The 27,008-nt window shown below is 43.7% G+C and overlaps 3 protein-coding genes and 1 pseudogene across 4 annotated transcripts; 3 read left to right on the top strand and 1 right to left on the bottom strand.

The window, feature by feature from the left end:
- Window positions 1-1,135: 1,135 nt before the first annotated feature.
- Window positions 1,136-3,099, bottom strand: LOC112255416 (complement C1q-like protein 2). Its single transcript, XM_024428400.1, has 2 exons — window positions 2,259-3,099; window positions 1,136-1,708 (listed from the first exon to the last, which is right to left on the bottom strand). Exons 1-2 carry the CDS (start codon window positions 2,844-2,846, stop codon window positions 1,529-1,531), a joined length of 768 nt encoding a protein of 255 aa, XP_024284168.1. The 5' UTR covers window positions 2,847-3,099; the 3' UTR covers window positions 1,136-1,528.
- A 1,450-nt stretch (window positions 3,100-4,549) lies between these two features.
- Window positions 4,550-11,233, top strand: LOC121846829 (proline-rich extensin-like protein EPR1). The gene is made up of 10 exons (XM_042324994.1): window positions 4,550-4,574; window positions 5,834-6,077; window positions 6,342-6,456; window positions 6,639-7,460; window positions 7,754-8,207; window positions 8,254-8,329; window positions 8,447-8,630; window positions 8,924-9,844; window positions 10,138-10,894; window positions 10,959-11,233. Exons 1-10 carry the CDS (start codon window positions 4,550-4,552, stop codon window positions 11,231-11,233), a joined length of 3,873 nt encoding a protein of 1,290 aa, XP_042180928.1.
- On the top strand, window positions 10,912-15,431 carry LOC112255407 (proline-rich extensin-like protein EPR1). Of its 2 annotated transcripts, none has more exons than XM_042323985.1 (10): window positions 10,912-11,412; window positions 11,706-12,346; window positions 12,622-12,736; window positions 12,919-13,194; window positions 13,459-13,950; window positions 14,218-14,478; window positions 14,613-14,706; window positions 14,806-14,925; window positions 15,120-15,219; window positions 15,383-15,431. In XM_042323985.1, exons 1-9 carry the CDS (start codon window positions 11,242-11,244, stop codon window positions 15,185-15,187), a joined length of 2,238 nt encoding a protein of 745 aa, XP_042179919.1. In that variant the 5' UTR covers window positions 10,912-11,241; the 3' UTR covers window positions 15,188-15,219; window positions 15,383-15,431. The 2 variants fall into 2 exon arrangements, with proteins under 2 accessions (XP_042179919.1, XP_042179918.1); XM_042323984.1 differs by having other exon boundaries at window positions 14,800-14,925.
- Window positions 15,432-17,710: 2,279 nt separating this feature from the next.
- LOC112255143 lies at window positions 17,711-26,760 on the top strand (annotated as a pseudogene).
- Window positions 26,761-27,008: the final 248 nt, after the last annotated feature.

Below are 27,008 nucleotides of genomic sequence, written 5' to 3'. Positions count from 1 at the left end.
TGGAGCCAGTGGGTCTGGCGACGAATATGTAACGAGGGCCAGCCGACCAGAGCATACAGGTCGCAGTGGTGGGTTGTATAAGGTGCTTTAGTGACAAAACGGATGGCACTGTGATAGACTGCATCCAGTTTGCTGAGTAGAGTGTTGGAAGCCATTTTGTATAAATAAATAAAAGCTGAAATAAATCATTCTCTCTACTATTATTCTGACATTATACCTTCTTAAAATAAAAGTGGTGATCCTAACTGACCTAAGACAGGGAATTTTTACTAGGATTAAATGTCAGGAATTGTGGAAAAACTGAGTTTAAATATATTTGGCTAAGGTGTATGTAAAATTCCAACATCAACTCTAAATTAAACAATGCAAACGACACCATTTTCTTGTTTTTAAAATGTAAGGATAGCCAGGTGCACACCCCAACACTCAGACATCATTTACAAAAGATGCATTTGTGTTTAGTAAATCCGCCAGATCAGAGGCAGTAGGGATTACCAGGGATGTTGTCTTGATAAGTGTGTGTTGGACAATTTTCCTTTCAAAATGTAATGAGTACTTTTGGATGTCATGGAAAATATAGGGAGTAAAAACTACCTTATTTTCTTTAAGAATGTAAATGAAGTAAAAGTTGCCCAAAATGTAAATGGTAAAGTACAGATACCCCCAAAACTACTTAGGTATTACTTTAAAGTATTTTTTACTTAAGTACTTTACACCACTGCCTTCTTTGTCAAATAGCCACTAATCTTGTGGAGATCGAGCAAATAAAGATCCTCACCATAAACTAACCCTAAAGCTGTGCACTTCTTTTGAAGTGAAGCATAAAGGAAAACATGAAATGTTTGAAGGAAAATCACACATTTCAGTCTTGACGGATGATAGAATGTATACGTGAGGAGCACCTTCACTAGTGCGAGTATTGGATGACAGGTTGTCACTTTAACCTGAAGCGTTGCTCCATAAGACTCATCCAGGCTGTGGTCCCCGTGTTGTTCAGCAGGTAGAACATAGTGCTTGTAACGCCATGGTTGTGGGTTCATTTCCCACGGCGGACCAGTACAAAAATGTATGCAGTCCCTAATTACTGTAACTCAAATTGTCGTCATCTTTTTTTTTAACATCCAATGAGACAAACTGTAAAATAACATTTATTGGTACATCAGGAAAAAATATAATGCACTGTTGACCTAGTGGCATAAAATAAAACACAACTCTGGATGTACCGAACACATGGGTTATATGATTCTATCTCTGTGCATTTGACCTTAGCTACATATAGGCTATTTCTCCAACATAAGGTGATCCTATTGAGTAAAACAAACTGCTGAATCAAGCAATCTTACCACATTCAATCAAACGACCTCAACTGCTATATCGCCTATTTATCCTATATATTATTGGTGGTTAGAAGACCATTACAAGCACCCTGCTCTTCAAAGGAAATGAGAGAGCGAAATTACAGATGAAGTTCTGTTTGGACCTCATTCGGAGGAAGAGTCATGGGGTAGCCTCAAACTTGTCAGGCTATTTAATCTGGATACAAAATGAATCCAGAGAAGGTGCTATACTTGTTGTTGTTGCCTCCGTGTGCTTTGCCACCGTCCAGTTTGACATAAATCTCATCCCCGGAGTCCAGGTGTAGAACTACGCTGTTACCTGCGTAATCGTAGTTCTGGTCTGCGTCCTGTGCAATAGCACTTGCCCGAACCTGTGTAATGGAAGGGACACACAAAATAAGTATAATCCTCATGAACTTCATATTTTATGGTTATTTTGATTTCGTCTCTTATGGTCAGACAAATTCATCCACTACCACTTTGTAGATTACATCATATTATACCACTTTGGACACAACTTTGGGCATTTCCTCAGTTATGGTCAGACAAATTCCTCCACTAGCACTTTGTAGAATAGGTTATATTATGTCACTTTGGACACCACAGAAGGGGGAACGAGGGCTTAAGCAGCTAAACGATCAAGCATTTCTTTACTGTGGTAATATAATGTATAGCCTACCCGATTTAACTGAGTTTACCATTACTAAGCATATGTCCTAAATGTCCTACCATAAAGCCGACAAGTGCACTAGCCAAAATTATATAAAGTGAGTGCATACAATTTGTGCGTGTGGTATAAGTTTTTCTCCATACCCTTTGGGTTTTTGCGTGCATTTATAGTATGTTCTAGACATGAATTGTTTTCAAATTAATGAGAATACAATATTTTCGTATATGCTATTTGAATTAAATAATGTTTACCTGTCCGTTTTTGCACAAGTCTGCCCACATGCTTGTCCCGTCGCCTCCTCGCATTAACACGTGGTATGTGAAAAAATACATTCCGGACACTTGGCAAGTGAACTTGCCATTGGTTGGGTCGTATTGATTTCCCAAGTTTGTGACAACATCGTCGAATTTAAGCACCTCATATCCTTCGTGTGGGTTCTTCAACCCGACATAGAACGCAACCTTTGTTTCACTGAGTGCAGTGTTAACCTCGTCCGTGTCCGTTTCGGTCTTTGCAGTCCCCGTTACCGCGGGGTAAACAGCTTTCCCGGAATCGCCCCTGTCTCCGGGTGGTCCTCTTGGGCCGGGAGGTCCTGGTTCTCCCGGTGGACCTCTTGGTCCCGGTTTCCCAGGTCGCCCTAATTCACCTTTGGAGCCTTGCGCCATTGGCGGCGGCGGGATGGCATTCGTGTCCTGCATGAGCTCCATGGCCGTGGCGCTGGCGGGTTTCGAACTGTATGGATCACAGATCATTCGACAGGTGCCCATCATCTCATAGTGAGCCGAAGTCTTGGTACTTTGCACAAGCAGCGGTATTACTATGATAAGGGCCAACACCATGACGATGCCAACCACAGCGGCCACAAGTCGCTTCCTCTGGACTATCCGAGAAGCGAGCGATAGAAAGTCAGCTGAGCTTGGAGGAGTAATAGTGGAATGTTTGCGTGCGTAATTAGAAGGAAAAAAAACTGACACCAAATATATTTTCTTCCTCAATGCAACTATTCTATTTTGTTTTGTCCATAAGCCTTGGGCACTCGTGCCAGAGCAGACAGACGAAGGGGTATGAATCTTGGCATGGATGGGCGCTCGCTGGTTCTCAGCACTGATTTGGAGCGCTCCTATTCTATTCCAGTCCTACCGGGATCGCTGACGTAACACATGCGGAGTAAAGCCTTTTGCAATTTGGATTAAGATCGAAACAATAATCGGGCAATCTTTATGTATGAATTACAAATCCTCATAGTACAGCAAGGAAGATATGGAATTAGAAAGCATTAAACACTTTGATCCCATCATTTATATTTTGAAACACGCAAACCATGTGGCTGTTCAGAACATGTCCCCATATAATTAAAGAGAATAGAACAGCCATTATTTGCTGAAACAAAAAGCTCTGTGTGCGGGGCAGGAGCTGTCCTTTCAGCACCACTCCCAATCATTGTGGATGCTGAAAATCCACACGAATCAAAACATTTAGCCTATGTATCAATGCGCTTTTAAAGGAACTTAACAACTTAGTAATTTTGCTGTAGGCCTCTCTAATATTTGTTTTATTAAATATTAGTTCGTCACGTCCCCTTTGTAACAAATGGCATACCCCACACTATCCATGTCAACCTACATTTACATTCACACATTCTTGTATTCTGTCTTCAATCTCCAACAAAGTGACGGTTTCATTTCTGAAACAAATCGTTTAATCCTTTTGTTCCAGAGCTGGGGTTTAACATCTCACACCCTGTCTCAGCAGCTAAGCAGTCAGCTAACAGCAAAGCTCAAGTTTATTCCCGGTCATTCCTTGTTATTGAGTCTGTCATTATTGGCTACCAATAGATACTAGTAATGCAGACAGACTAAATATTTTCTATGCACGTTCCCATATACTTAATAACAGAATAGTAAATTAATGTGTTGCTGTGAGTGTTCCCTTAAACCCCTTTGTTTGTCTTGTTGGCTAGGCCTAGGCTACTAGTGGAATATTTGCGGGAAATATTTAGAAACAATCCATCGATACAAATGTGAGTGACCAAAACTTTACTATAAAATTCTTTATTGTTTTTCAATTATAAACAAACACAAGGAAGTGGCCAAATATTTGACTCAAATGAACAACCCGTCCCATGTCAATAGTGGTCGCGTGCAGTGTGATTACTTGCATTATGACTCAAAGTTGTGTTACCACATTTACATAATGAGTTCCAAGAATCTCTGTGAGTTCCAATCTGACGATGAGTACTGTGACGTTTTCTAGACTGTAAATAACCCCGAGCAATCAATGTTCGTTTATTAGTAGCAACGACTTGTTTCTAGAGACTACTACTTGGATCACTCTCTGAAACCGTTAAGTTGTCTTGTTCCGAATGTTGGAGACCTTACCGGAAACTGTACCGGAGATGTTGGATGGTGCAGTGCGTCTGTGTTGAAGATTGACTAACCTTGGATCCAGCAACTATGGATCCATATAATGTGAGTAAACAAACACTTCACTCTGGATCAGGGTGGTAGCAATTAGCCTATTAGCTCTAGTCCAGGGCGGTAGTATGCGTACCTCCACCGTAGACCAGAGTTAGCAAGTACCTAGTGATTTTTGTTGTTGTTGATTTCACGTTGAATTCACCTTAGTTTACAACTTAACCAAAATTAATTCAAAACTATATGTTGAAATGATGTCTGTGCCCAGTGGGTTACTTAAGCAATAAGCCCTGAGGGTGTGTGGTATATTGCCAATATACCACTGCTAAAGGCTACTCTTTACATGATGCAACATGGAATGCCTAGATACAGGCCATGGTATATTGGCCATATAACACAAACCCCCTGAGGTGCCTTATTGATATTATAAACTGGTTACCAATGTAATTAGAGCAGTAAAATACATGATTTGTCATTCCTGCAGTATATGGTCTGATATACCACGGCTGTCAGCCAATCAGCATTCAGGGCTCTAAAGTTCTGGCAACATTCAAAACGTTTCCTTTAGGTCCATGGAATGTCAGTAGTATGATGTTACAGTCAGAACATTCCAGGGACATAGGCCTAGGCCTGGACATTTTCCAGTTTGGTCCCTGTTTGGTTGTGAGTAACCAAACATTGGGATCAGGAGTTTCTCAAAATATTCTCAACATCAGCTGGTTGGTTCCTTAAAGCTAGAATCCTTAGTTATTGATTAATTAATGACATAAACCCATTTGATTCTTATGTAATATAACTTATACATGCCTCATGATCTTAATTCAATTGTCATACGTACCCCATCAGAACCCAAAATATAAGTTTGTTTTAATCCAATGTGTGGAAACAATGTAAATGTAATGGGGGAAAAACACTGTATAACCTTAAAACATGGTTAAAACTGTAATGTTGATATCATGGATGGCCAGCTCTGTCTGAATTTGAGAGTGGTTACATTTCTCCAGGCCCATCCCTCAGTTTTTTACCAAAACAGAGGGCGGCATCTCCGTTTTGTTATTGTTTCAATTAAGGATTCTAGCTTTAAAAGGTCTCATTATATTGTTTTCCCCATTACATTCTGAGAACATTAACAGGGATTCAATTTAAACTGTACTTTAGAGCTATTGTGCTTTGATAACAGGTTTTACTCTTTAAAGTTGTTTTCATTTGACTGTCTCCATGTTGATTATGTTGTTAAGGCTGATGCGGATGGGTTTTACAAGGGCGATGATTATGGATATTTCCACTGGAATGAAAAATATGGCCATTGGGGTAAGCATTTCACACCTCTGTTAGGACTTGGTTGAATAATTTTATTATCATTCCTTTATGTAAATGAGAGGATCAAGTTTCTACTCTTATTCTTTTTACAGAGAGGTGGACCCTAAAAAACAATGAGTACATCTATGAGTATGCGTACAAGTATGAGAATGAGAACGACTATTACAACCACCAGGATCAACTTGGTCAAGGGGCCAACTGGGTAAAAGAAGCTGGTTCTTCTCAGATTGTTGATGCTCCTGCCCATCTCCCCCTCCCTACGCCCTCTGATCTCCCTCAGCAGAGCCCACCGGAGCAGCCTGGAGTCCTCACAGCATTCCCTGGTTCTCTTGCAAAGTAAGTACTTTGTTCGTTAACACAGCAATGACATCTGCACAGCTACACTGTCCACAAGATACATTCATGTTGGAATTTGGAGTGCTATGATTACACTGAAGTTGATTGAGATGTTGGACTAACGTAATGGCGTTTCAGATTACCTGTATTACCCAGAGTATCTAGATTGTGTTCAGATCTGAAATCTAAAGACTTTTTCGTATCCACGGTGTGAAACCTCCTTCCACCCATTCTAATCAACCTGGTGTGTTTCCTCTCCTGTAGCTTTGGGACTCTTGAGAAGATGATTGAGGTTGCATGGCAGAAGTGTCAGGAGTACCAATCTATGTTCTTCATGTGGTACTGTGTTACCCTGTTGTGCATACAGAGTAGGGCACAGGTACGTTTCTCCTTTGGAGGAGACAGCATGAGTTAGGATGTAAGATGAGGGAGAGGATGATTATTATGGTTTCCATTTTCATAAGTAAGCAAACAGGTATGTTTTAGGCCATGCGTCAATTACATTATAATTGATTTGTGTTGTTTCTGAACTAACCTTCTGTTCTATATCACTATATATAGCCCACCTCTACACCAGTGAAACCCATCGTGGTTGAGCTTCCCATTTCTACACCAGCGAAGCCCATCGTGGTTGAGCCGCCCATCTCTCCACCAGTGAATCCCATCGTGATGGAGCTGCCCAACTCTCCACTAGTGAAGCCCATTGCGGTTGAGCTGCCCATCTCTCCACCAGTGGAGCCCATTGTGGTTGAGCTGCCCATCTCTCCACCAGTGAATCCCATCGTGATGGAGCTGCCCAACTCTCCACTAGTGAAGCCCATTGCGGTTGAGCTGCCCATCTCTCCACCAGTGGAGCCCATTGTGGTTGAGCTGCCCATCTCTCCACCAGTGAAGCCCATTGCGGTTGAGCTGCCCATCTCCCTACCAGTGAAGCCCATTGCAGTTGAGCTGCCCATCTCTCCACCAGTAAAACCCATCATGGTTGAGCTGCCCATCTCTCCACCAGTGGAGCCCATTGTGGTTGAGCTGCCCATCTCTCCACCAGTGAAGCCCATTGTGGTTGAGCTGCCCATCTCTCCACCAGTGAATCCCATCATGATGGAGCTGCCCAACTCTCCACTAGTGAAGCCCATTGCGGTTGAGCTGCCCATCTCTCCACCAGTGGAGCCCATTGTGGTTGAGCTGCCCATCTCTCCACCAGTGAAGCCCATTGCGGTTGAGCTGCCCATCTCTCCACCAGTAAAACCCTTCATGGTTGAGCTGCCCATCTCTCCACCAGTGGAGCCCATTGTGGTTGAGCTGCCCATCTCTCCACCAGTGAAGCACGTCATGTTTGAGCTGCCGATCGCTCCAGTGGAAGCTGAGTCGCTTCAGAGATTTGAGGTAGGCTACTCATTCCAAACTGTCCCTTTTAATTTGTAAATCATGGTCCTAGTTTAACTACAATCAGAAATTCACACGTTTACTTATGCTTCTTAGAAAATTTTAGCTTATTTAGTCAATCTTTTCTTGACTCTTAATTTCTTAAAACTTAATTGTTGGTTAAGGGCTTGTGAGTATGCATTTCACGGTAAGGTCTCCACTTGTTGTGTTCGGCGTATGTGACGATAACAATTTGATTTGTTTATGTCCTTTCCCAATTTGCCCAACCACCTCCGAAACATATTCCACTGAAGGGTTTGACACAGCGACATAAAAAAAGAAAGACAGACATGGAAACTTCAGTTCCACAGGCCAGAACTACTCTTCCTCCTCCCTCCCTATTGGATTATTTCGCTCCACCTACAACTCAGAGATGTCATAGGGCCCAGGATTTCTTCCCTCCACCTCCAGTGGAGCCCATCGTGGTTGAGCTGCCCATGTCTCCACCAGTGAAACCCATCATGGTTGAGCTGCCCATCTCTCCACCAGTGAAGCCCATTGTGGTTGAGCTGCCCATCTCCCCACCAGTGAAACCCATCATGGTTGAGCTGCCCATCTCTCCACCAGTGAAGCCCATTGTGGTTGAGCTGCCCATCTCTCCACCAATGAATCCCATCGTGATGGAGCTGCCCAACTCTCCACCAGTGAAATCCATCATGGTTGAGCTGCCCATCTCTCCACCTGTGAAGCCTGACTCTTCTTTTCATTGTTGGTTAAAACTTCATTGTTGTTGAGCTGCCCATCTCTCCACCAGTAAAACCCATCATGGTTGAGCTGCCCATCTCTCCACCAGTGAGACACGTCATGTTTGAGCTGCCATCTCTCCACCAGTGAGACCCGTCATGTTTGAGCTGCCCATCTCTCCACCAGTAAAACCCATCATGGTTGAGCTGCCCATCTCTCCACCAGTGAGACACCCATGTTTGAGCTGCCCATCTCTCCACCAGTGAGATCCACGTCATGTTTGAGCTGCCGATCTCTCCACCAGTGAGACACGTCATGTTTGAGCTGCCCATCTCTCCACCAGTAAAACCCATCATGGTTGAGCTGCCCATCTCTTCACCAGTGAGACACGTCATGTTTGAGCTGCCGATCACTCCAGTGGAAGCTGAGTCGCTTCAGAGATTTGAGGTAGGATACTCACTCCAAACTGTCCCTTTTCATTTGTAAATCATTGTCCTAGTTTAACTGCAATCAGAAATTCACACGTTTACATATGCTTTTTAGAAAACTTTAGCTTATGTAGTAAATATTTTCTTGACTCTTCTTTTCTTAAAACTTCATTGTTAGTTAAGGGCTTGTGAGTATGCATTTCACGGTAAGGTCTTCACTTGTTGTGTTCGGCGTATGTGACGATAACAATTTGATTTGTTTATGTCCTTTCCCAATTTGCCCAACCACCTCCAAAACATATTCCACTGAAGGGTTTGACACAGCGACATAAAAAAAGAAAGACAGACATGGAAACTTCAGTTCCACAGGCCAGAACTACTCTTCCTCCTCCCTCCCTATTGGATTATTTCGCTCCACCTACAACTCAGAGATGTCATAGGGCCCAGGATTTCTTCCCTCCACCTCCAGTGGAGCCCATCGTGGTTGAGCTGCCCAACTCTCCACCAGTGAAGCCCATTGTGGTTGAGCTGCCCATCTCTCCACCAGTGAAGCCCATTGTGGTTGAGCTGCCCATCTCTCCACCAGTGAAGCCCATTGTGGTGGAGCTGCCCAACTCTCCACTAGTGAAGCCCATTGCGGTGGAGCTGCCCATCTCTCCATCAGTGGAGCCCATTGTGGTTGAGCTGCCCATCTCTCCACCAGTGAAGCCCATTGCGGTTGAGCTGCCCATCTCTCCACCAGTGAAGCCCATTGTGGTTGAGCTGCCCATCTCTCCACCAGTGAATCCCATCGTGATGGAGCTGCCCAACTCTCCACTAGTGAAGCCCATTGCGGTTGAGCTGCCCATCTCTCCACCAGTGGAGCCCATTGTGGTTCAGCTGCCCATCTCTCCACCAGTAAAACCCATCATGGTTGAGCTGCCCATCTCGCCACCAGTGAAGCCCATTGCAGTTGAGCTGCCCATCTCTCCACCAGTAAAACCCATCATGGTTGAGCTGCCCATCTCTCCACCAGTGGAGCCCATCGTGGTTGAGCTGCCCATCTCTCCACCAGTGAAATCCATCATGGTTGAGCTGCCCATCTCTCCACCTGTGAAGCCTGTTGTTGAGCTGCCCATCTCTCCACCAGTAAAACCCATCATGGTTGAGCTGCCCATCTCTTCACCAGTGAGACACGTCATGTTTGAGCTGCCGATCACTCCAGTGGAAGCTGAGTCGCTTCAGAGATTTGAGGTAGGATACTCACTCCAAACTGTCCCTTTTCATTTGTAAATCATTGTCCTAGTTTAACTGCAATCAGAAATTCACACATTTACATATGCTTCTTAGAAAACTTTAGCTTATTTAGTAAATATTTTCTTGACTCTTCTTTTCTTAAAACTTCATTGTTGGTTAAGGGCTTGTGAGTATGCATTTCACGGTAAGGTCTTCACTTGTTGTGTTCGGCGTATGTGACGATAACAATTTGATTTGTTTATGTCCTTTCCCAATTTGCCCAACCACCTCCGAAACATATTCTACTGAAGGGTTTGACACAGCGACATAAAAAAAGAAAGACAGACATGGAAACTTCAGTTCCACAGGCCAGAACTACTCTTCCTCCTCCCTCCCTATTGGATTATTTCGCTCCACCTACAACTCAGAGATGTCATAGGGCCCAGGATTTCTTCCCTCCACCTCCAGTGGAGCCCATCGTGGTTGAGCTGCCCAACTCTCCACCAGTGAAGCCCATTGTGGTTGATCTGCCCATCTCTCCACCAGTGAAGCCCATTGTGGTGGAGCTGCCCAACTCTCCACTAGTGAAGCCCATTGCGGTGGAGCTGCCCATCTCTCCACCAGTGGAGCCCATTGTGGTTGAGCTGCCCATCTCTCCACCAGTGAAGCCCATTGCGGTTGAGCTGCCCATCTCTCCACCAGTGAAGCCCATTGTGGTTGAGCTGCCCATCTCTCCACCAGTGAAGCCCATTGTGGTGGAGCTGCCCAACTCTCCACTAGTGAAGCCCATTGCGGTTGAGCTGCCCATCTCTCCACCAGTGGAGCCCATTGTGGTTCAGCTGCCCATCTCTCCACCAGTAAAACCCATCATGGTTGAGCTGCCCATCTCCCCACCAGTGAAGCCCATTGCAGTTGAGCTGCCCATCTCTCCACCAGTAAAACCCATCATGGTTGAGCTGCCCATCTCTCCACCAGTGAAGCCCATTGCGGTGGAGCTGCCCATCTCTCCACCAGTGGAGCCCATTGTGGTTGAGCTGCCCATCTCTCCACCAGTGAAGCCCATTGCAGGTTGAGCTGCCCATCTCTCCACCAGTGAAGCCCATTGTGGTTGAGCTGCCCATCTCTCCACCAGTGAATCCCATCGTGATGGAGCTGCCCAACTCTCCACTAGTGAAGCCCATTGCGGTTGATCTGCCCATCTCTCCACCAGTGGAGCCCATTGTGGTTCAGCTGCCCATCTCTCCACCAGTAAAACCCATCATGGTTGAGCTGCCCATCTCGCCACCAGTGAAGCCCATTGCAGTTGAGCTGCCCATCTCTCCACCAGTAAAACCCATCATGGTTGAGCTGCCCACTCTCCACCAGTGGAGCCCATTGTGGTTGAGCTGCCCATCTCTCCACCTGTGAATCCCATCATGATGGAGCTGCCCATCTCTCCACCAGTGAAGCCCATTGTGGTTGAGCTGCCCATCTCTCCACCAGTGGAGCCCATTGTGGTTGAGCTGCCCATCTCTCCACCAGTGAAGCACGTCATGTTTGAGCTGCCGATCGCTCCAGTGGAAGCTGAGTCGCTTCAGAGATTTGAGGTAGGCTACTCACTCCAAACTGTCCCTTTTAATTTGTAAATCATGGTCCTAGTTTAACTGCAATCAGAAATTCACACATTTACATATGCTTTTTAGAAAACTTTAGCTTATTTAGTAAATATTTTCTTGACTCTTCTTTTCTTAAAACTTCATTGTTGGTTAAGGGCTTGTGAGTATGCATTTCACGGTAAGGTCTTCACTTGTTGTGTTCGGCGTATGTGACGATAACAATTTGATTTGTTTATGTCCTTTCCCAATTTGCCCAACCACCTCCAAAACATATTCCACTAAAGGGTTTGACACAGCGACATAAAAAAAGAAAGACAGACATGGAAACTTCAGTTCCACAGGCCAGAACTACTCTTCCTCCTCCCTCCCTATTGGATTATTTCGCTCTACCTACAACTCAGAGATGTCAAAGGGCCCAGAATTTCTTCCCTCCACCTCCATTGGAGCCCATCGTGGTTGAGCTGCCCATCTCTCCACCAGTAAAACCCATCGTGGTTGAGCTGCCCATCTCTCCACCAGTGAAGCCCATCGTGATGGAGCTGCCCAACTCTCCACCAGTGAAGCCCATTGTGGTTGAGCTGCCCATGTCTCCACCAGTGAAGCCCATCGTGGATGAGCTGCCCATCTTTCCACCTTTGAAGCCTGTTGTTGTTGAGCTATCCATCTCTCCACCAGTGAAACCCATCATGGTTGAGCTGCCCATCTCTCCAACTGTGAAACCCATTGTGGTGGAGCTGCCCATCTCTCCACCTGTGAACCACCAGGATCAACCTTGTCAAGGGGCCAACTGGGAAATTGAGGCTGGTTCTTCACAGATTGTCGATGCTCCTGCCCATCTCCCCCTTCCTACGTCCTCTGATCTCCCTCAGCAGAGCCCACAGGAGCAGCCTGGAGTCCTCACAGCATTCCCTGGTCCTCTTGCAAAGTAAGTACTTTGTTTATTAATTCAGCATTGGCATCTGTACATCTCCACTGTCCACCAGATACATTCATGATGGGATTTTGAGTGCTATAATTACACTACCTTTACAGTGAAGTTGATTGAGATATTGGACCAATGTAATGGAGTTTCAGATTACCTGTATTACCCAGAGTACCTAGATTGAGTTCAGGTCTGAAATCTAAAGACTTTTTCGTATCCACGGTGTGAAACCTCCTTCCACCCATTCTAATCAACCTGGTGTGTTTCCTCTCCTGTAGCATTGGGACTCTTGAGGAGATGATTGAGGTTGCATGGCAGAAGTGTCAGGAGTACCAATCTATGTTCTTCATGTGGTACTTTGTTACCCTTTTGTGCACACAGAGTAGGGCACAGGTACGTTTCTCCTTTGGATGAGACAGCATGAGTTAGGATGGATGATGAGGGAGAGGATGATTATTATGGTTTGCATTTTCATAAGTGAGCAAACAGGTCTGTTTTAGGCCGTGCGTCAATTACATTGTATTTGATTTGCGTTGTTTCTGGATTAACCTTCTGTTTTATATTGCTACATATAGCCCATCTTTCCTCCAGTGAAACCAATCGTGGTCGAGCTTCCCATTTCTCCACCAGTGGAGCCCATCGTGGTTGAACTGCCCATCTCTCCACCAGTGGAGCCCATCATGGTTGAACTGCCCATCTTTCCACCAGTGAAGCCTGTTGTGGTTGAGCTGCCCATCTCTCCACCAGTGAAACCCATCATGGTTGAGCTGCCCATCTCTCCACCAGTGAAGCACGTCATGTTTGACCTGCCGATTGCTCCAGTGGATGCTGAGTCACTTCAGAGATTTGAGGTAGGCTACTCACTCCAAACTGTCCCTTTTCATTTGTAAATAATGGTCCTATTTTAACTGCAATCAGAAATTAACACCTTTACATATGCTTTTTTGTTGTTGTTGCTTATTAGTAAATATTTTCTTGACGCTTAATTTCTTAAAACTTCATTGTTGGTTAAGGGCTTGTGAGTATGCATTTCCCGGTAATGTCTACACTTGTGTATTCAGCGCATGTGACGAATACAATTGGATTTATTTTGATTAGTTTATGTTCTTTCCCAGGGTGCCCTACAACTGCGGAAAAATAAGCCACTGAAGGGTCTGACACAGCGACATAAAAAAAGTAAAAAAGACATGAAAACTTCAGTTCCACAGGCCAGAACTACTCTTCCTCCTCCCTCCCTATTGGATTATTTCGCTCAGCCTACAACTCAGAGATGTCAAAGGTCCCAGGATTTCTTCCCTCCACCTCCAATGGAGCCCATTGTGGTTGAGGAGCCCATCTCTCCACCAGCGAATCCCATCTTGGATGAGCTGCCCATCTTTCCACCAGTGAAGCCTGTTGTGGTTGAGCTGCCCATCTCTCCACCAGTGAAACCTGTTGTGGTTGAGCTGCCCATCTCTCCACCAGTGAAACCTGTTGTGGTTGAGCTGCCCATCTCTCCACCAGTGAAACCTGTTGTGGTTGATCTGCCCATCTCTCCACCAGTGAAGCACGTCATGTTTGAGCTGCCGATCGCTCCAGTGGAAGCTGAGTCGCTTCAGAGATTTGAGGTAGGCTACTCACTCCAAACTGTCCCTTTTCATTTGTAAATCATGGTCCTAGTTTAACTGCAATCAGAAATTCACATGTTTACAAATGCTTTTAAAAAAAACTTTAGCTTATTTAGTAAATCTTTTCTTGACTCTTAATTTCTTAAAACTTCATTGTTGGTTAAGGGCTTGTGAGTATGCATTTCACGGTAAGGTCTACACTTGTTGTGTTCGGCGTATGTGACGATAACAATTTGATTTGTTTATGTCCTTTATATTCCACTGAAGGGTTTGACACAGCGACATAAAAAAAGAAAGACAGACATGGAAACTTCAGTTCCACAGGCCAGAACTACTCTTCCTCCTCCCTCCCTATTGGATTTTTTTGCTCCACCTACAACTCAGAGATGTCAAAGGGCCCAGAATTTCTTCCCTCCACCTCAAGTGGAGCCCATCGTGGTGGAGCTGCCCATTTCTTCACCAGTGAAGCCCATCGTGTTTGATTTGCCCATCTGTTCAGTGGAAGCTGAGTCTCTTCAGAGATTTGAGGTAGGCTACTCACTCCAAACTGTCCCTTTTTTACATGTAAATCAAAGTCCTATTTTATCTGCAATCAGCAATTCTCATGTTTATTATTTACTCCACCTCCTCGCTGCCTTTTGGATTTTTTCCCTCCACCACAGGGATGTCAAGGGGCACAGGATTTTTTTGATTCACCTCCACCACAGGGTTGCCAAATGGCCCTACATGGAGTTAACCCATATTCAATGAGAGCAGGTGATTATGCTTTAGCTAGCTCGCATTTCACAGAGAGATAGAGAGAGAGAGTTCAGCTAGTCATTTACCTTATATAACGCTGATTTCCATTAGTAACAGGTGCTCCAATGAGCAAATATCCAGGTTATCCATGTACAACTACCAAAGCTGGGCCTGGAATATCAGACGCTTCCCTGGTTCACATGCTCAGACCTCTCTCCCCGATGTTGGTGCCAGAAGGTAAATGCCCTTTTGAACACTGAATAATCTCTCTACTCTTGTAACAAGCCTGATTGGGCTGGTGAGCAAAATAATGTTCACCATTGACTATTCTACATCCTAACTGGGTTCAGGCTTCAATCAAATTTTTTTTGGTAGCACATGATTTACGTTTAGTTTAACAATTGATTAAGGCTCTCCTGAATTGTGTTCAGATGATGGAGGATGGGACTCTGCTGGGGATCACATGTCCACCCCTGGGACTCCCTTCTACATGGGTTGACTCTTCCACTGGACCTTTGAAGCCCTTTAAAGGTACTACATTACTTAATCCAGCTCACATTTTTGACACAACAATCCCAAATAATCTATTTCAGTAAATGTAATTCCAGAGGTTGATATACTGTAAGTGCACGTTTTCAACGGTAAAGTATCTTTGTGGTAAGGGATGTCACAAACTTTCTCTTTCTCCCATAAGCTATTTTGCCCGAAGAAAAGGACGCAGTGGAGCATAGCATTTTTCTTTTTAAAATAAACTCAAGCATACCCCACTTGGTCTTAAAATAAACTTATAATAAAAAAACAAGTTTGCTTATTCCTGTTATTGATTTATTGTAACTACAGTAGATTTTAACCTAGCAATCCCACACTATCAGTCCATTGGATACCAAATATACCAAAAGGATGTGTGAAACAGTAGCCAGTTTAGATGTATGTATTGCTGTGACATTGGTAGCTTTAAACCCACACAAATAAGGTGATGGACATGTGGGCTATGTAATCAAGATTACATCGCCCACATAGTTGATGTCCTGCTTTTCCCGCCGTTGCAAGTGAATCATCTCTATCAGACACGAAAAGGGTGATTCAACCCAACACTATCAGAGTTCCATTGTTGATAGACTAACACATGGAGGACATGAACTGATGCTGGCTGCAGGCACACTACTGTCAGATCCAGACATATTCCTTAGGGTGTGGGTGGACTTGAGCTATAATTTCATCAGCAACAGGCCTGGCTATCTCAAAGACAGATTCAATCTCATGTTACCACTTTAGCTGTCTGATTATCTCTATAATCTCGATAATCCAAAAATGATATAGTAACAGGTCACTGAGAACATACACACGAAGAGATTAGTGGTCATCGAAGTATGGATGAAACAGTTCTTCAAAGAGAAGGACAACATGACATGGTTTACCCACATCTGAGTAACTGCAGTGGCCAAAGAGTGGCCAAAGTGGCCAAAGAAATGGCAAGCTGTTGTGTTCGAAAAGGAAACTCCGGTACACTGGTTCTTATACGATCCACAATGTGTATAATGGATCTCAAAACTCCCCTCTGTTTTCTATATATAGCGTCCATTACATTTCAACCAATAAAATAAATACACCACTCACAAAAGAATACAAGTCAAATCAATGAACTTTTATCTGATTGTGTAGATCTTGAAGAAAAACGAGTGTGAGGATCAATTTTATATTAAGTTGGACGTGTTTCATATAGCACAAGTGAAACCGAACTCTCTCTGTGCTCCATCCAGTTCAGTATAAACACATTTGTTTCCATCAACAAAGGATAAATGCTTACTGCCTCATTACTCACATGGCTGCTGATGTGACCTTTCCCAGGGATTTGAACAATACACCTTCAGGAGATAACAAAACAAGGGAAAGAGGGAGGCAGGGCGCACCACTATCCATGCTATGGAGGTCATTGCAATGAACGACCGCTGCCCTGTGGTAGAGTCATAGGGTACAATTTCCCTAATCACGCAACTTGTTCGGAGGATGCTATGTTTTCAGAGGCCAATGGAGGAAGAGGACTCAATCAAATGTCACATAGCACAGTACAGTATATCCAACCTTAGTTAGGAACATGCAGACTGATATAGGGTACAATTCAGTAGATTTTTTGAAATCATGTGATTCAAATGAGCAATGCCCATTGAAATATCATCAGCAAACTCCCAGCTAAACACAGAATTTGATGTTGATCTGCGCTGCTCTCTGTGTATGTGTACAATTTTGAAGCACCAAAGTGTTCCATTGTCAATACGTTGACCATGAGTTGCTACTGCTGGCTATACATGTCTGCTCCCAGGCTCCAACTCTAGCCTGACCCAGTTCTCCAGCCCAGTCTGTGTTATCTGATGCAGTGAGACTGACTCACAGAGTCATGGTCCCCTGGGCTGCATTAGTGCCCACTGCCCATCTCATAATGACAACACGTCCTCAGTTTGGGAGACAGATTTGGGCAATAGTTGATGTGGTGCCAGTGGAGGAAGGTTTTTAGACTTGGCTGGATCTCTGTTGACCTTTGACCCTAAAGGTCACAGAGTGACCGGTAGTCCCTTGTTCTGTTACAAATCAAGTCTTTACATTATAAACTTAAAACATGTTGTAGAAGAGAAATAATTTATCCCCTCACTGTAAGTAAACTGAATGTGGCAATGATTCTCTGCTGCTGGTAGTCAAATGCATTCTTACAGTTGTTGGCATGAAGGGAAATATTACATGTTAAAATAGACTGAAACAGAGGCTGATGTATATGAAATATGTATACAATCTACATGAAAAAACATTGGTCCTGTATCAAAGACAGTCATTTATTTCCAATAAATCACATTAAATGCTCTGTGATTTATTGATTACAAGATGGATTAGTGTGATATTACACTCCAAATCAGTCGGACGAGTCAAAGGCTGCCGATGGTCATATATTTGTGTGATTCTGTGAGCAAGGCTGAGGCTTTCCACAGAAATCCCAGCTTTACCCGCTCATCTTGACCGATGGAGCCGGGAAGGTTACAGTAATGCTGCAGAGCAGCCAGGGCTTGGGAGCAAGTCAGGCGGGGAAATGGTTCGGACATGCCTGGCATCCAACATGAGCCCAGATAGAGCTGTCGGCTGAGATGAAAGTTAACCACGAACACTGATGCCATAACGGATCTCGGGGATTAAAGTCAGAGTTTAAAGTGGCCTTAAATGCTGCAGCAATATATGGCGATGGCTGACAGAAATGTCTTCATAACCATCTTATGAAATGGAACGGACCGCTACAGTCGTTGGTTAATTGCCTTTAGTCTACTTACATTATGTAGGCCTATTTTGGTGTAGCTAGTTAGTTAAATTATACACAAGACATTTTTAGAAGTTGACCAATTTTGTCGAAAAGAGTTGGTACTTCCATGTTCTGTATTTTTGGGCAAAAAGTTAGCTAGGCGTTCAACCAAGCAAGGACAGGTAGGTAACGTTAGCCTGCTCAGCTAGCTAACGTTAACTGTTAGCTCTCCTTTGAGTAGGAGTAGCGTTAGCTAGGTAGAGTATCAATATGCGCAGCCATGGCTTCAATACCTCAATGTCTAAGTATTGAAGCCAGTACACCTGCAAGAGGTGTGCACAAATGAAGGATGTCTAGCTAGTAACTTTAGTAACATGTAGTAAGTAGTAGGTTAGTTAGCAAGTTGAATCAAGTAGTAACGTTACATCAGTGTTAATTTGTGTCAGTAACACAGTCTTTACATTGAATGCTGCACAGACATAATTGTCTATTGATAGACATTTTACAATGTTAGCGACTTTTCGCTTTTTTCAGCTCAGGACAGGATGCCCAAGGAGGAGATGGAGAGGCCTCTATTACTTGGTGGTGCTAGCCCCAGACATCTCAAAACCTCCATGTCCGATCCAGGTACCCCCTTGGTTGGCATCCTGGGCACAGGTGACTTCTCCCGCTCCTTAGCCACCAGGCTGGTAGCCTCTGGGTACCAGGGTGGTGGTGGGCAGCCGCAACCCCAAGCACTGTGCCTCCGTCTTTCCCGCGGAGGCTGAAGTGACCACCCAGCACCAGGCTGCCACCCAGGCCGACCTGGTGTTCGTGGCCCTCTTCCCCGAGCACTACTCCACCCTAGCTGGACTGAGGGAGCCGCTAGTGGGGAAGACTCTGGTGGATGTTAGTACTGGTACTAAGATCAACAGTGATAAGCAGTCAAATGCGGAGCAGCTGGCCAATATTTTCCCAGAGAGCAGTGTGGTGAAGAGTTTCAATGTGATCTCGGCCTGGAGCCTGCAGAAGGGGCCAAGGAACGGCAGCAGACAGGTAAAGCCTAGGTGATCTGCACACACAACAGTGCCAGAGAAGACAGACATTACTACTCTGAATTACATTCTGATACACCGGTATTGATGCAGGGACCGGTTTGGGTTTTTACTTTACCAGTATTTGAATGTTTGGTTTGTTAAATGTGATACGCCATGTGTAATGTCAATTTTGATAGTTTACTATGCTACTTGAGCCATCTCTCTCCGTGTCACTTTCCACACAGCCCTAGCCACGCAATAAGCGCATTTGATGTTCCTCAACCACGAGACACTTGCGTTCAGTCTGCATGGTCAATGCAGCACATGCAACAATGTTGATGACAACAATGCTGTTTTCACGTTGCTTCTTAATATAAATCCACTGGTGTTCTATAATTACACTATTAGTTTGTGTTTCTTACATCAGCAAACAGCTAGTTTGTCTTTTTCTTAGGAAGTTGCCCTAAATCTTGTGAGACGCTAATTGTTAGCCGCTAATACATGTACTGAGTAAGAGCAAACGTAGCTAGCTAATACAGCCTGATAATACCAGTGATGGTGTAGACCAACACCAGCATGTTGTTTGTGCAATAGTATCTTCTAAATCAAAGAGGAATATGCAAAGCAAGAATGTTAGCTACATGAAGTAGCTAAGAGAGAACATGCAATGTAGCCAAAGCTTATCGGGTCCCCTAGGAAATACTTAACAAAACTTTAATTCCTACCCTGTCACAATAACTTCTCCCTGTCATTTTTATTCGTTGTCATCTCAAACAACGCTCTATTCAAAGTGCCCACTATTATATTCTAACTATAGAATTAGAATAGTCCTTCTATTTCCACGATTCCAACAGTTTTGCTCTAATTCGCAAGTCAAATTGCAATTGCAACATTTGGTTAAAAATAAGTCCCAAGATTATTTGTCAGTGTGGAAATTCTCAATTGAGGTGTGGTGTAAAAATACTTCTTAAGTCGTTTTTTGTTGTTGGTATCTGTACTTTACTATTTTTGACAACTTTTACTAAACTACACTCCTAAAGAAAATACTGTACTTTTTGCTCCATACATTTTCCCTGACACCTAAAAGTACTTGTTACATTTTGAAAGCTTAGCAGGACAGGAAAATGGGCCAACTCACGCACTTGTCAAGAGAACATCCCTGGTCGTCTACTGCCTCTGATCTGGAGGACTCACTAAATAAAAATGCTTTGTTGGTAAATTAGGTCTCTTGGAGTGTGCCCCTGGCTATCCGTAAATAAATTTAAAAAAAGAAAATGGTGCCATCTGGTTTGCTTAATATAAGGAATTTGAAATTATTTATACTTTTGATACATACAGTTGAAGTTGGAAGTTTACCAACACCTTAGCCAAATACATTGAAACTCAGTTTAACAATTCTTGACATTTAATCAGAGTAAAAATTCCCTGTCTTAGGTCAGTTAGTATCACCACTTTTATATTAAGAATGTGAAATGTCAGAATAATAGTAGAGAATGATTTATTTCAGCTTTTATTTATTTCATCACATTCCCAGTGGGTCAGAAGTTTACATTCACTCAATTAGTATTTAGTAGCATTGCCTTTAAATTGTTTAACTTGGGTCAAACGTTTCGGTTAGCCTTCCACAAGCTTCCCACAATAAGTTGGGTGAATTTTGTCCCATTCCTCCTGACAGAGCTGGTGTAACTGAGTCAGGTTTGGAGGTCTCCTTGCTCGCACACACTTTTTCAGTTCTGCCCAGAAATGTTCTATAGGATTGAGGTCAGGGCTTTGTGATTGCCACTCCAATAATTTGACGTTGTTGTCCTTAAGCCATTTTGCCACAACTTTGGAAGTATGCTTGAGGTCATTGTCCATTTGGAAGACGCATTTGCAACCAAGCTTTAATTTCCTGACTGATGTCTTGAGATGTTGCTTCAATATAACCACCTAAATTTCCTGCCTCATGATGCCATCTATTTTGTGAAGTGCACCAGTCCCTCCTGCAGCAAAGCACCCCCACAACATGATGCTGCCACCCCCATGCTTCACTGTTTGGATTGTGTTCTTCGGCTTGCAAGCCAATTATATTTTTGTTTCATCAGACCAGAGGACATTTCTCCAAAAAGTACGATCTTTGCCCCCCATGTGCAGTTGCAAACCGTAGTCTGGCTTTTTTATGGCGGTTTTGGAGCAGTGGCTTCTTCCTTGCTGAGCGGCCTTTCAGGTTATGTCTATATTGGACACGTTTTACTGTGGATATAGATACTTTTGTACCCGTTTCCTCCAGCATCTTCACTAGGTCCTTTGCTGTTGTTCTGGAATTGAGTTGTACTTTTCGCACCAAAGTAGGTTCATCTCTAGGAGACAGAACACGTCTTCTTCCTGAGCGGTATGACGGCTGCGTGGTCCCATGGTTTTTATACTTGAGTACTATTGTTTGTTCAGATGAACGGGGTACCTTCAGGCGTTTGGAAATTACTCCCAAGGATGAACCAGACTTGTGGAGGTCTACAATTTTTTTTTTCTGAAGTCTTGGCTAATTTCTTTAGATTTTCCCATGATGTCAAGCAAAGAGGCGCTGGGTTTGAAGATAGGCCTTGAAATACATCCACAGGTACACCTCCAATTGACTCATATGATGTCAATTATCCTATCAGAAGCTTCTAAAGCCATGACATAATTTTCTGGAATTTTCCAAGCTGTTTAAAGGCACAGTCAACTTCGTGTATGGAAACTTCTGACCCACTGGGATTGTGATACACTGAGTTATAAGTGAAATAATCTGTCTGTAAACAATTGTTGGAAAAATTACTTGTGTCATGCACAAAGTAGATGTCCTAACCAACTTGCCAAAACTATAATTTATTAACAAGAAATTTGTGGAGTGGTTGAAAAACTATTTTTAATGACTCCAACCTAAGTGTATGTAATCTTCCGACTTCAACTGTAAGTACATTTTATTAATTACATTTACTTTTTATACTTAAATATTTAAAACCAAATACTTTTAGACTTTTACTCAAGTAGTATTTTACTGGGTGACTTTCACTTTTTACTTGAGTCATTTTCTATTAACGTATCTTTACTTTTACTCAAGTATGACTATTGGGTACTTTTTCCACCACTGTTATTGAGTGCAAGAAATGCAGAAATGATAAGTGCTGAAATGTGTTTTGGTTGAAGTTGACTTGAACAGTATAAAACAATCAGGAGTCACATAGAATGTATATGTTGCCACCCTAGGATCACTCACTACTCATAAAGCAAATGTAGGACTTTTATTTTTCAAAAACTAAAAATACCGTCCAATTGTTTTGAAATACTTTGATAGAATATTTTGGCCATATTACCTAGCCCTACTGTTTTATCGTTTTTTTTGCTCTAAACTGGACAATGTCCACAGTATGTAATGTTACACGTTTCGCACATTCTCGAGTTGCAACCATATTATCACAGGTGTTGGTCATACGGTGTTAATGTAGCTAAACTATGTGATGTGGGCTATTGGTGAAGTATTGTGTCTCTTCAGTTGGGTTCTCCTTGGTGAAGATTCCCTTCCCTGACACTCTTCTGTGACACTCGCCTCTTTACTATCCAGGTGCTGATTTCTCTATCTCCTGGGCAGAGGAGAGGCGGCCCATGTCAACAGGGATGAAGCCAAGACTGCGGCAGATCTGGAATACAGGTCCACCCGTACGCCACGGCGGGGAAGAGCACATTCTACAAAATTCCGGTGGAGGTGGTAAACGTGACACTCCCCTCTGTGGCCTCGGTGACCCTGGCTCCTACCTGCCCGGTCTCGTGGCTGCCTTCCTGCAGCTGTCGTGGGGCACCAAGTACAGGCGTTCCCCCAACTGGTTGGATCGCTGGCTGCAGCAGCGGAAGCAGTTGGGCCTCTGTGCTTTTCTCTGCTCGGCGCTGCACGCCGTCTACAGCCTGTGTTTGCCCATGCGCAGGTCTGCTCGCTACAATCTGCTCAACGCTGCCTTCAAACAGGTGAGAAAAGCATCAGTAAACTATTTATAAATAGTTTAGCCTACATACTATTCATGAATTAGTATTGCTATTATACATGTATAGTTCTAAAGCATTAAAAACATTACATCAGCATTTAGAACGTTTTCAATATGGTAAAACATTTGTAATGGCTTATTCATAGTGTAACCACCTGACATCACAGTAAGCAACAATGTGTGTTTACTGTGCAGGTGAAGGTAGACCAGGAGGACTCGTGGGTAGAGGAGGAGGTGTGGAGGATGGAGCTCTATCTGTCTACAGGCATCTGGGCCTTCTCTCTCTGCTCACTGCCCACCGTGGGCAACTCGCTCAACTGGAGGGAGTTCCGCTTCGTACAGGTCAGCACATTTGCACAGACACCTTTTCTGTGTACATGAGCAGTAGTTCAACGAAGCAGTCAAAGACTTGCAAAACACATTAACATTGTAGCCTTACTGTAGAAAGACAACCTCTGAGCTGTGTGTGTCAACTCTTCTCCTCGCATGCTGCGGGATTCATAAAGGTTGGATGGTTCCATTTCCCAGGGATTTGTCCTTCTTTGGAGCGTTTAGATCTTTCCCTTCATATGTATGCTAAGCTGATCCAGTCGGCGCCAGATTAGTCACATGCTGCTAGTCCGTGTGATAAAAGGCCTGGGTTCTGCTTAGCCTGTCTGCCTACAGCCCGGAGCCGCAGTAAAACATTTGAGCATTATTCTCCATCAAGATTACAGTCCTGCAGTCCCTTGAGCGTGCAGCCAGCCAGACATAGTGTAGCGAGTTCAGTCCGGCTTAGTCGTAGTGCTGGCGACAGACGGACATTGCTTTAAGTGAGTTAGGCTGGTATTAGGAACTGTTAACTCGCACTGACTCTTAACAGAGCCTTATCTCATTTTACCAATAATTATACATTTTACGCCCAGGCTCTGTCGTAACCGGCCGCGACCGGGAGGTCCGTGGGGCGACGCACAATTGGCATAGCGTCGTCTGGGTTAGGGAGTGTTTGTCCGGTAGGGATATCCTTGTCTCATCGCGCACCAGCGACTCATGTGGCGGGCCGGGTGCAGTGCACGCTAACCAAGGTGTTTCCTCCGACACATTGGTGTGGCTGGCTTCCGGGTTGGATGCGCGCTGTGTTAAGAAGCAGTGCGGCTTGGTTAGGTTGTGTATCGGAGGATGCATGACTTTCAACCTTCGTCTCTCCCGAGCCCGTAAGGGAGTTGTAGCGATGAGACAAGATAGTAGCTACTAACAATTGGATACCATGAAATTGGGGAGAAAAAAGGGGGTAAAATAAAAAATATTTTTTTTTAAATACATTTTAGTATTTTATGTAATAAACATGTATACTGGACAAAAATATAAACGCAACAATTTCAAAGATTTTACTGAGTTAGTTCTTATAAGGAAATCAGTCAATTGAAATAAATTCATTAGGCCCTAATCTATGGATATAACATGACTGGGGAGCGGTGCAGCCATGTGTGGGCCTTAGAGGGCATAGGCCCACCCACTTAGCAGCCAGGCACACCCACTGGAGAACCAGGCCCAGCCAATCAGATTGAATTTTTCTCCACAAAAGGGCTTTATTACAGACATATATACTCCCCAGCACCCCCCTGTGTTGTGTGACAAACCTGCACGTTTTAAAGTGGCCTTTTATTGTTCCCAGCACAAGGTGAACCTGTGTGATGATCATGCTGTTTAATCAGCTTCTTGATTTGCCACACCTGTCAGGTGGCTGGATTATCTTGGCAAAGGACAAATGCTCACGAACAGGCATGTAAACAAATTTGTGCACAACATTTGAGAGAAATACACTTTTTTTTGTATATGGATTTTTAAATTTCAGCTCAGGACCAACATGTTGCGTTTTATATTTTTGTTCCATGTATATTTAGGGATGAGGATGAAACGGGTGAGTCACGACTGAACCTTCCCACTTGTCAAGAGTAATTATAATTCAGCTGCTCTCTGTAGTGCCCTGTTCTGTGCTAATAATTAGAGGGACCACACACATGGACACAGACACACACACACGCGCGCGCTGACTACAGGGGCTCATTAAGGACAAATGTTGAGCTTGTAGGTCATACTGTTCCCTTGGGCCTCTTTACTACACTCGTGCTTCCACGATGAGCACATATAATATACCACTCAAATCACCACTTCCTTTCACCTCACTAAGATGTTGAGTTATTAAAAGGTTTTGTAGAAGGTTCAAAGGTCAACAATCCGCTCCCAGATGTTCAGTACATCTGGGTAGGCCAACTTCATTTGCATGTAGTCTTTCATAAAGGGGTTTGATTGGTTATGTATGGAGTATTGGGGGGATGATTATATGTTCAAGAGTTTAAGTGTATTTTTTAAACGTTTTAATGTGAAATGGGCCATCACCTCCAGATCTCACAACCTGACATATTGAATAAAATAAACCTGGATTTCAAACCAAATGAACTTATAGTGAGTACATCTGAAGGTGGCTATCACCCAGATTCAATTCAAATAAGTTAATTATCATGGTCCTCTGTCTCTCTTCCTTCCAGTCCAGACTGTACTACATGGCCCTGTTGATGGCCACCCTCCACACGCTGACCTACGGCTGGGGCCGCGGCTTGGACCTGGAGCAGTATCGCTTCTACCTCCCTCCCACCTTCCTGCTGGTGCTGGTCCTGCCGCTGGCTGTGCTGCTGGGGAGGCTGACTCTGTCCCTGCCATGCGTGGCTCTCCGGCTGAGTCGTATCAGGAGGGGTTGGCAGAAGAGCCGAGCCATCCGGTTCACACTGCCTGAGGACGAGTGTAAGGGACCATCACAATAGGACGTCAGTAATGTTTGAGAGAGATGCTTGGTTTAGTCTTACATGCAGGATTGAATGAAGGAAGCATGGAAGACGCATATATACACACACGGGCAAGTAGAGATGGGAGAGAAGTACTGACTGTCATATTAAGGGATGTAATATCACCAGCCTTATGCATCAAAAGCAGTTTAGGGATTTCAATGGCCTTTGTTTTACTAGTGAACATGCTACTTGTTTGGATGACATGTCATCTATAGCACTACCATTTACCTTGTTATATTTATCAAGAGAAATGAACTATGGTTCTATTACTCACTAAGCCTCTGGCACATGTACAGTGATGCATTTTGGAGATGACTATTATAGTGCTGCTTTAAATTTGCTGCCTCTACTACCTTTTAACTAAATTGGAAGCCAGACATTGTCATTGTCTTCCTACTTGTTTCTTAGCCAGTCAGATACTGGGCCTCCGATGCTATCAGGTTTAAAAAAATAAATACAACATTTGTACTGTCAGGCTTTCACTTCAACGTGAGCGAAGCCTGGGCATCTGACACTGTAGTTGCAGTGCTGTTAGATGCCTCAGCTCTGCCTGCCCTGCTCGCGGCTGAATCTGGCTCAGCTGTCTGACATGCCTGCCCTGACACTAAGGTCAGTCAGAGCCAAAATGTTGCACCTCACAGCAATGTCATAGGTTGTTCGGGGGTGTCATGCCTGCTTCTGCTGTGTAATCACTTCTTACTACTCGGAGATGTGTTAAGAAAATAGACCTTTCTATTTTTTGCCTTAGACTATTTTTGCATTGTTTTTATGTGTCATTGAATGCACTATAATGTTTAGACTACCCGGTCAGAGTCTTTCAAAGATCAAATGTATGCCAAAGATTGTGAAAATATATTGTCAAAGATTGTAGAAATGTACTATCAAGTCCCATATTGTTGCTGGCACCAAACCGTGGAGGATGGCTCATGTTGTGTTTGTGTTGAAGTTACACTGTTATGTAGGTATAATTTAAATATGATGTCATTGTTCAATAAAATTTGTACATTTCATACAATCAAACTAACCTGTTGTCATGGTGACTCAACGGTACATGTAAAATTGTAAGAGCTATTTTATATTCTCTGACTTACATTATTTTCTTGTATCACTTGTATGGTTCTGTTAAATTCAATAAGTTCCATAGTTTTATTCACAAAATAAATTCCAAGACGTGTATTTTGATAGTGCTTATCGGCAGAATAAG

This window comes from Oncorhynchus tshawytscha, linkage group LG07 (assembly GCF_018296145.1).
Source record: "Oncorhynchus tshawytscha isolate Ot180627B linkage group LG07, Otsh_v2.0, whole genome shotgun sequence".
In the NCBI taxonomy this organism is placed as follows: Eukaryota; Metazoa; Chordata; class Actinopteri; order Salmoniformes; family Salmonidae; genus Oncorhynchus; species Oncorhynchus tshawytscha.
The sequence above is the reverse complement of the archived record's forward strand: the minus strand, read 5'-3'. Positions and strand labels throughout refer to the sequence as shown.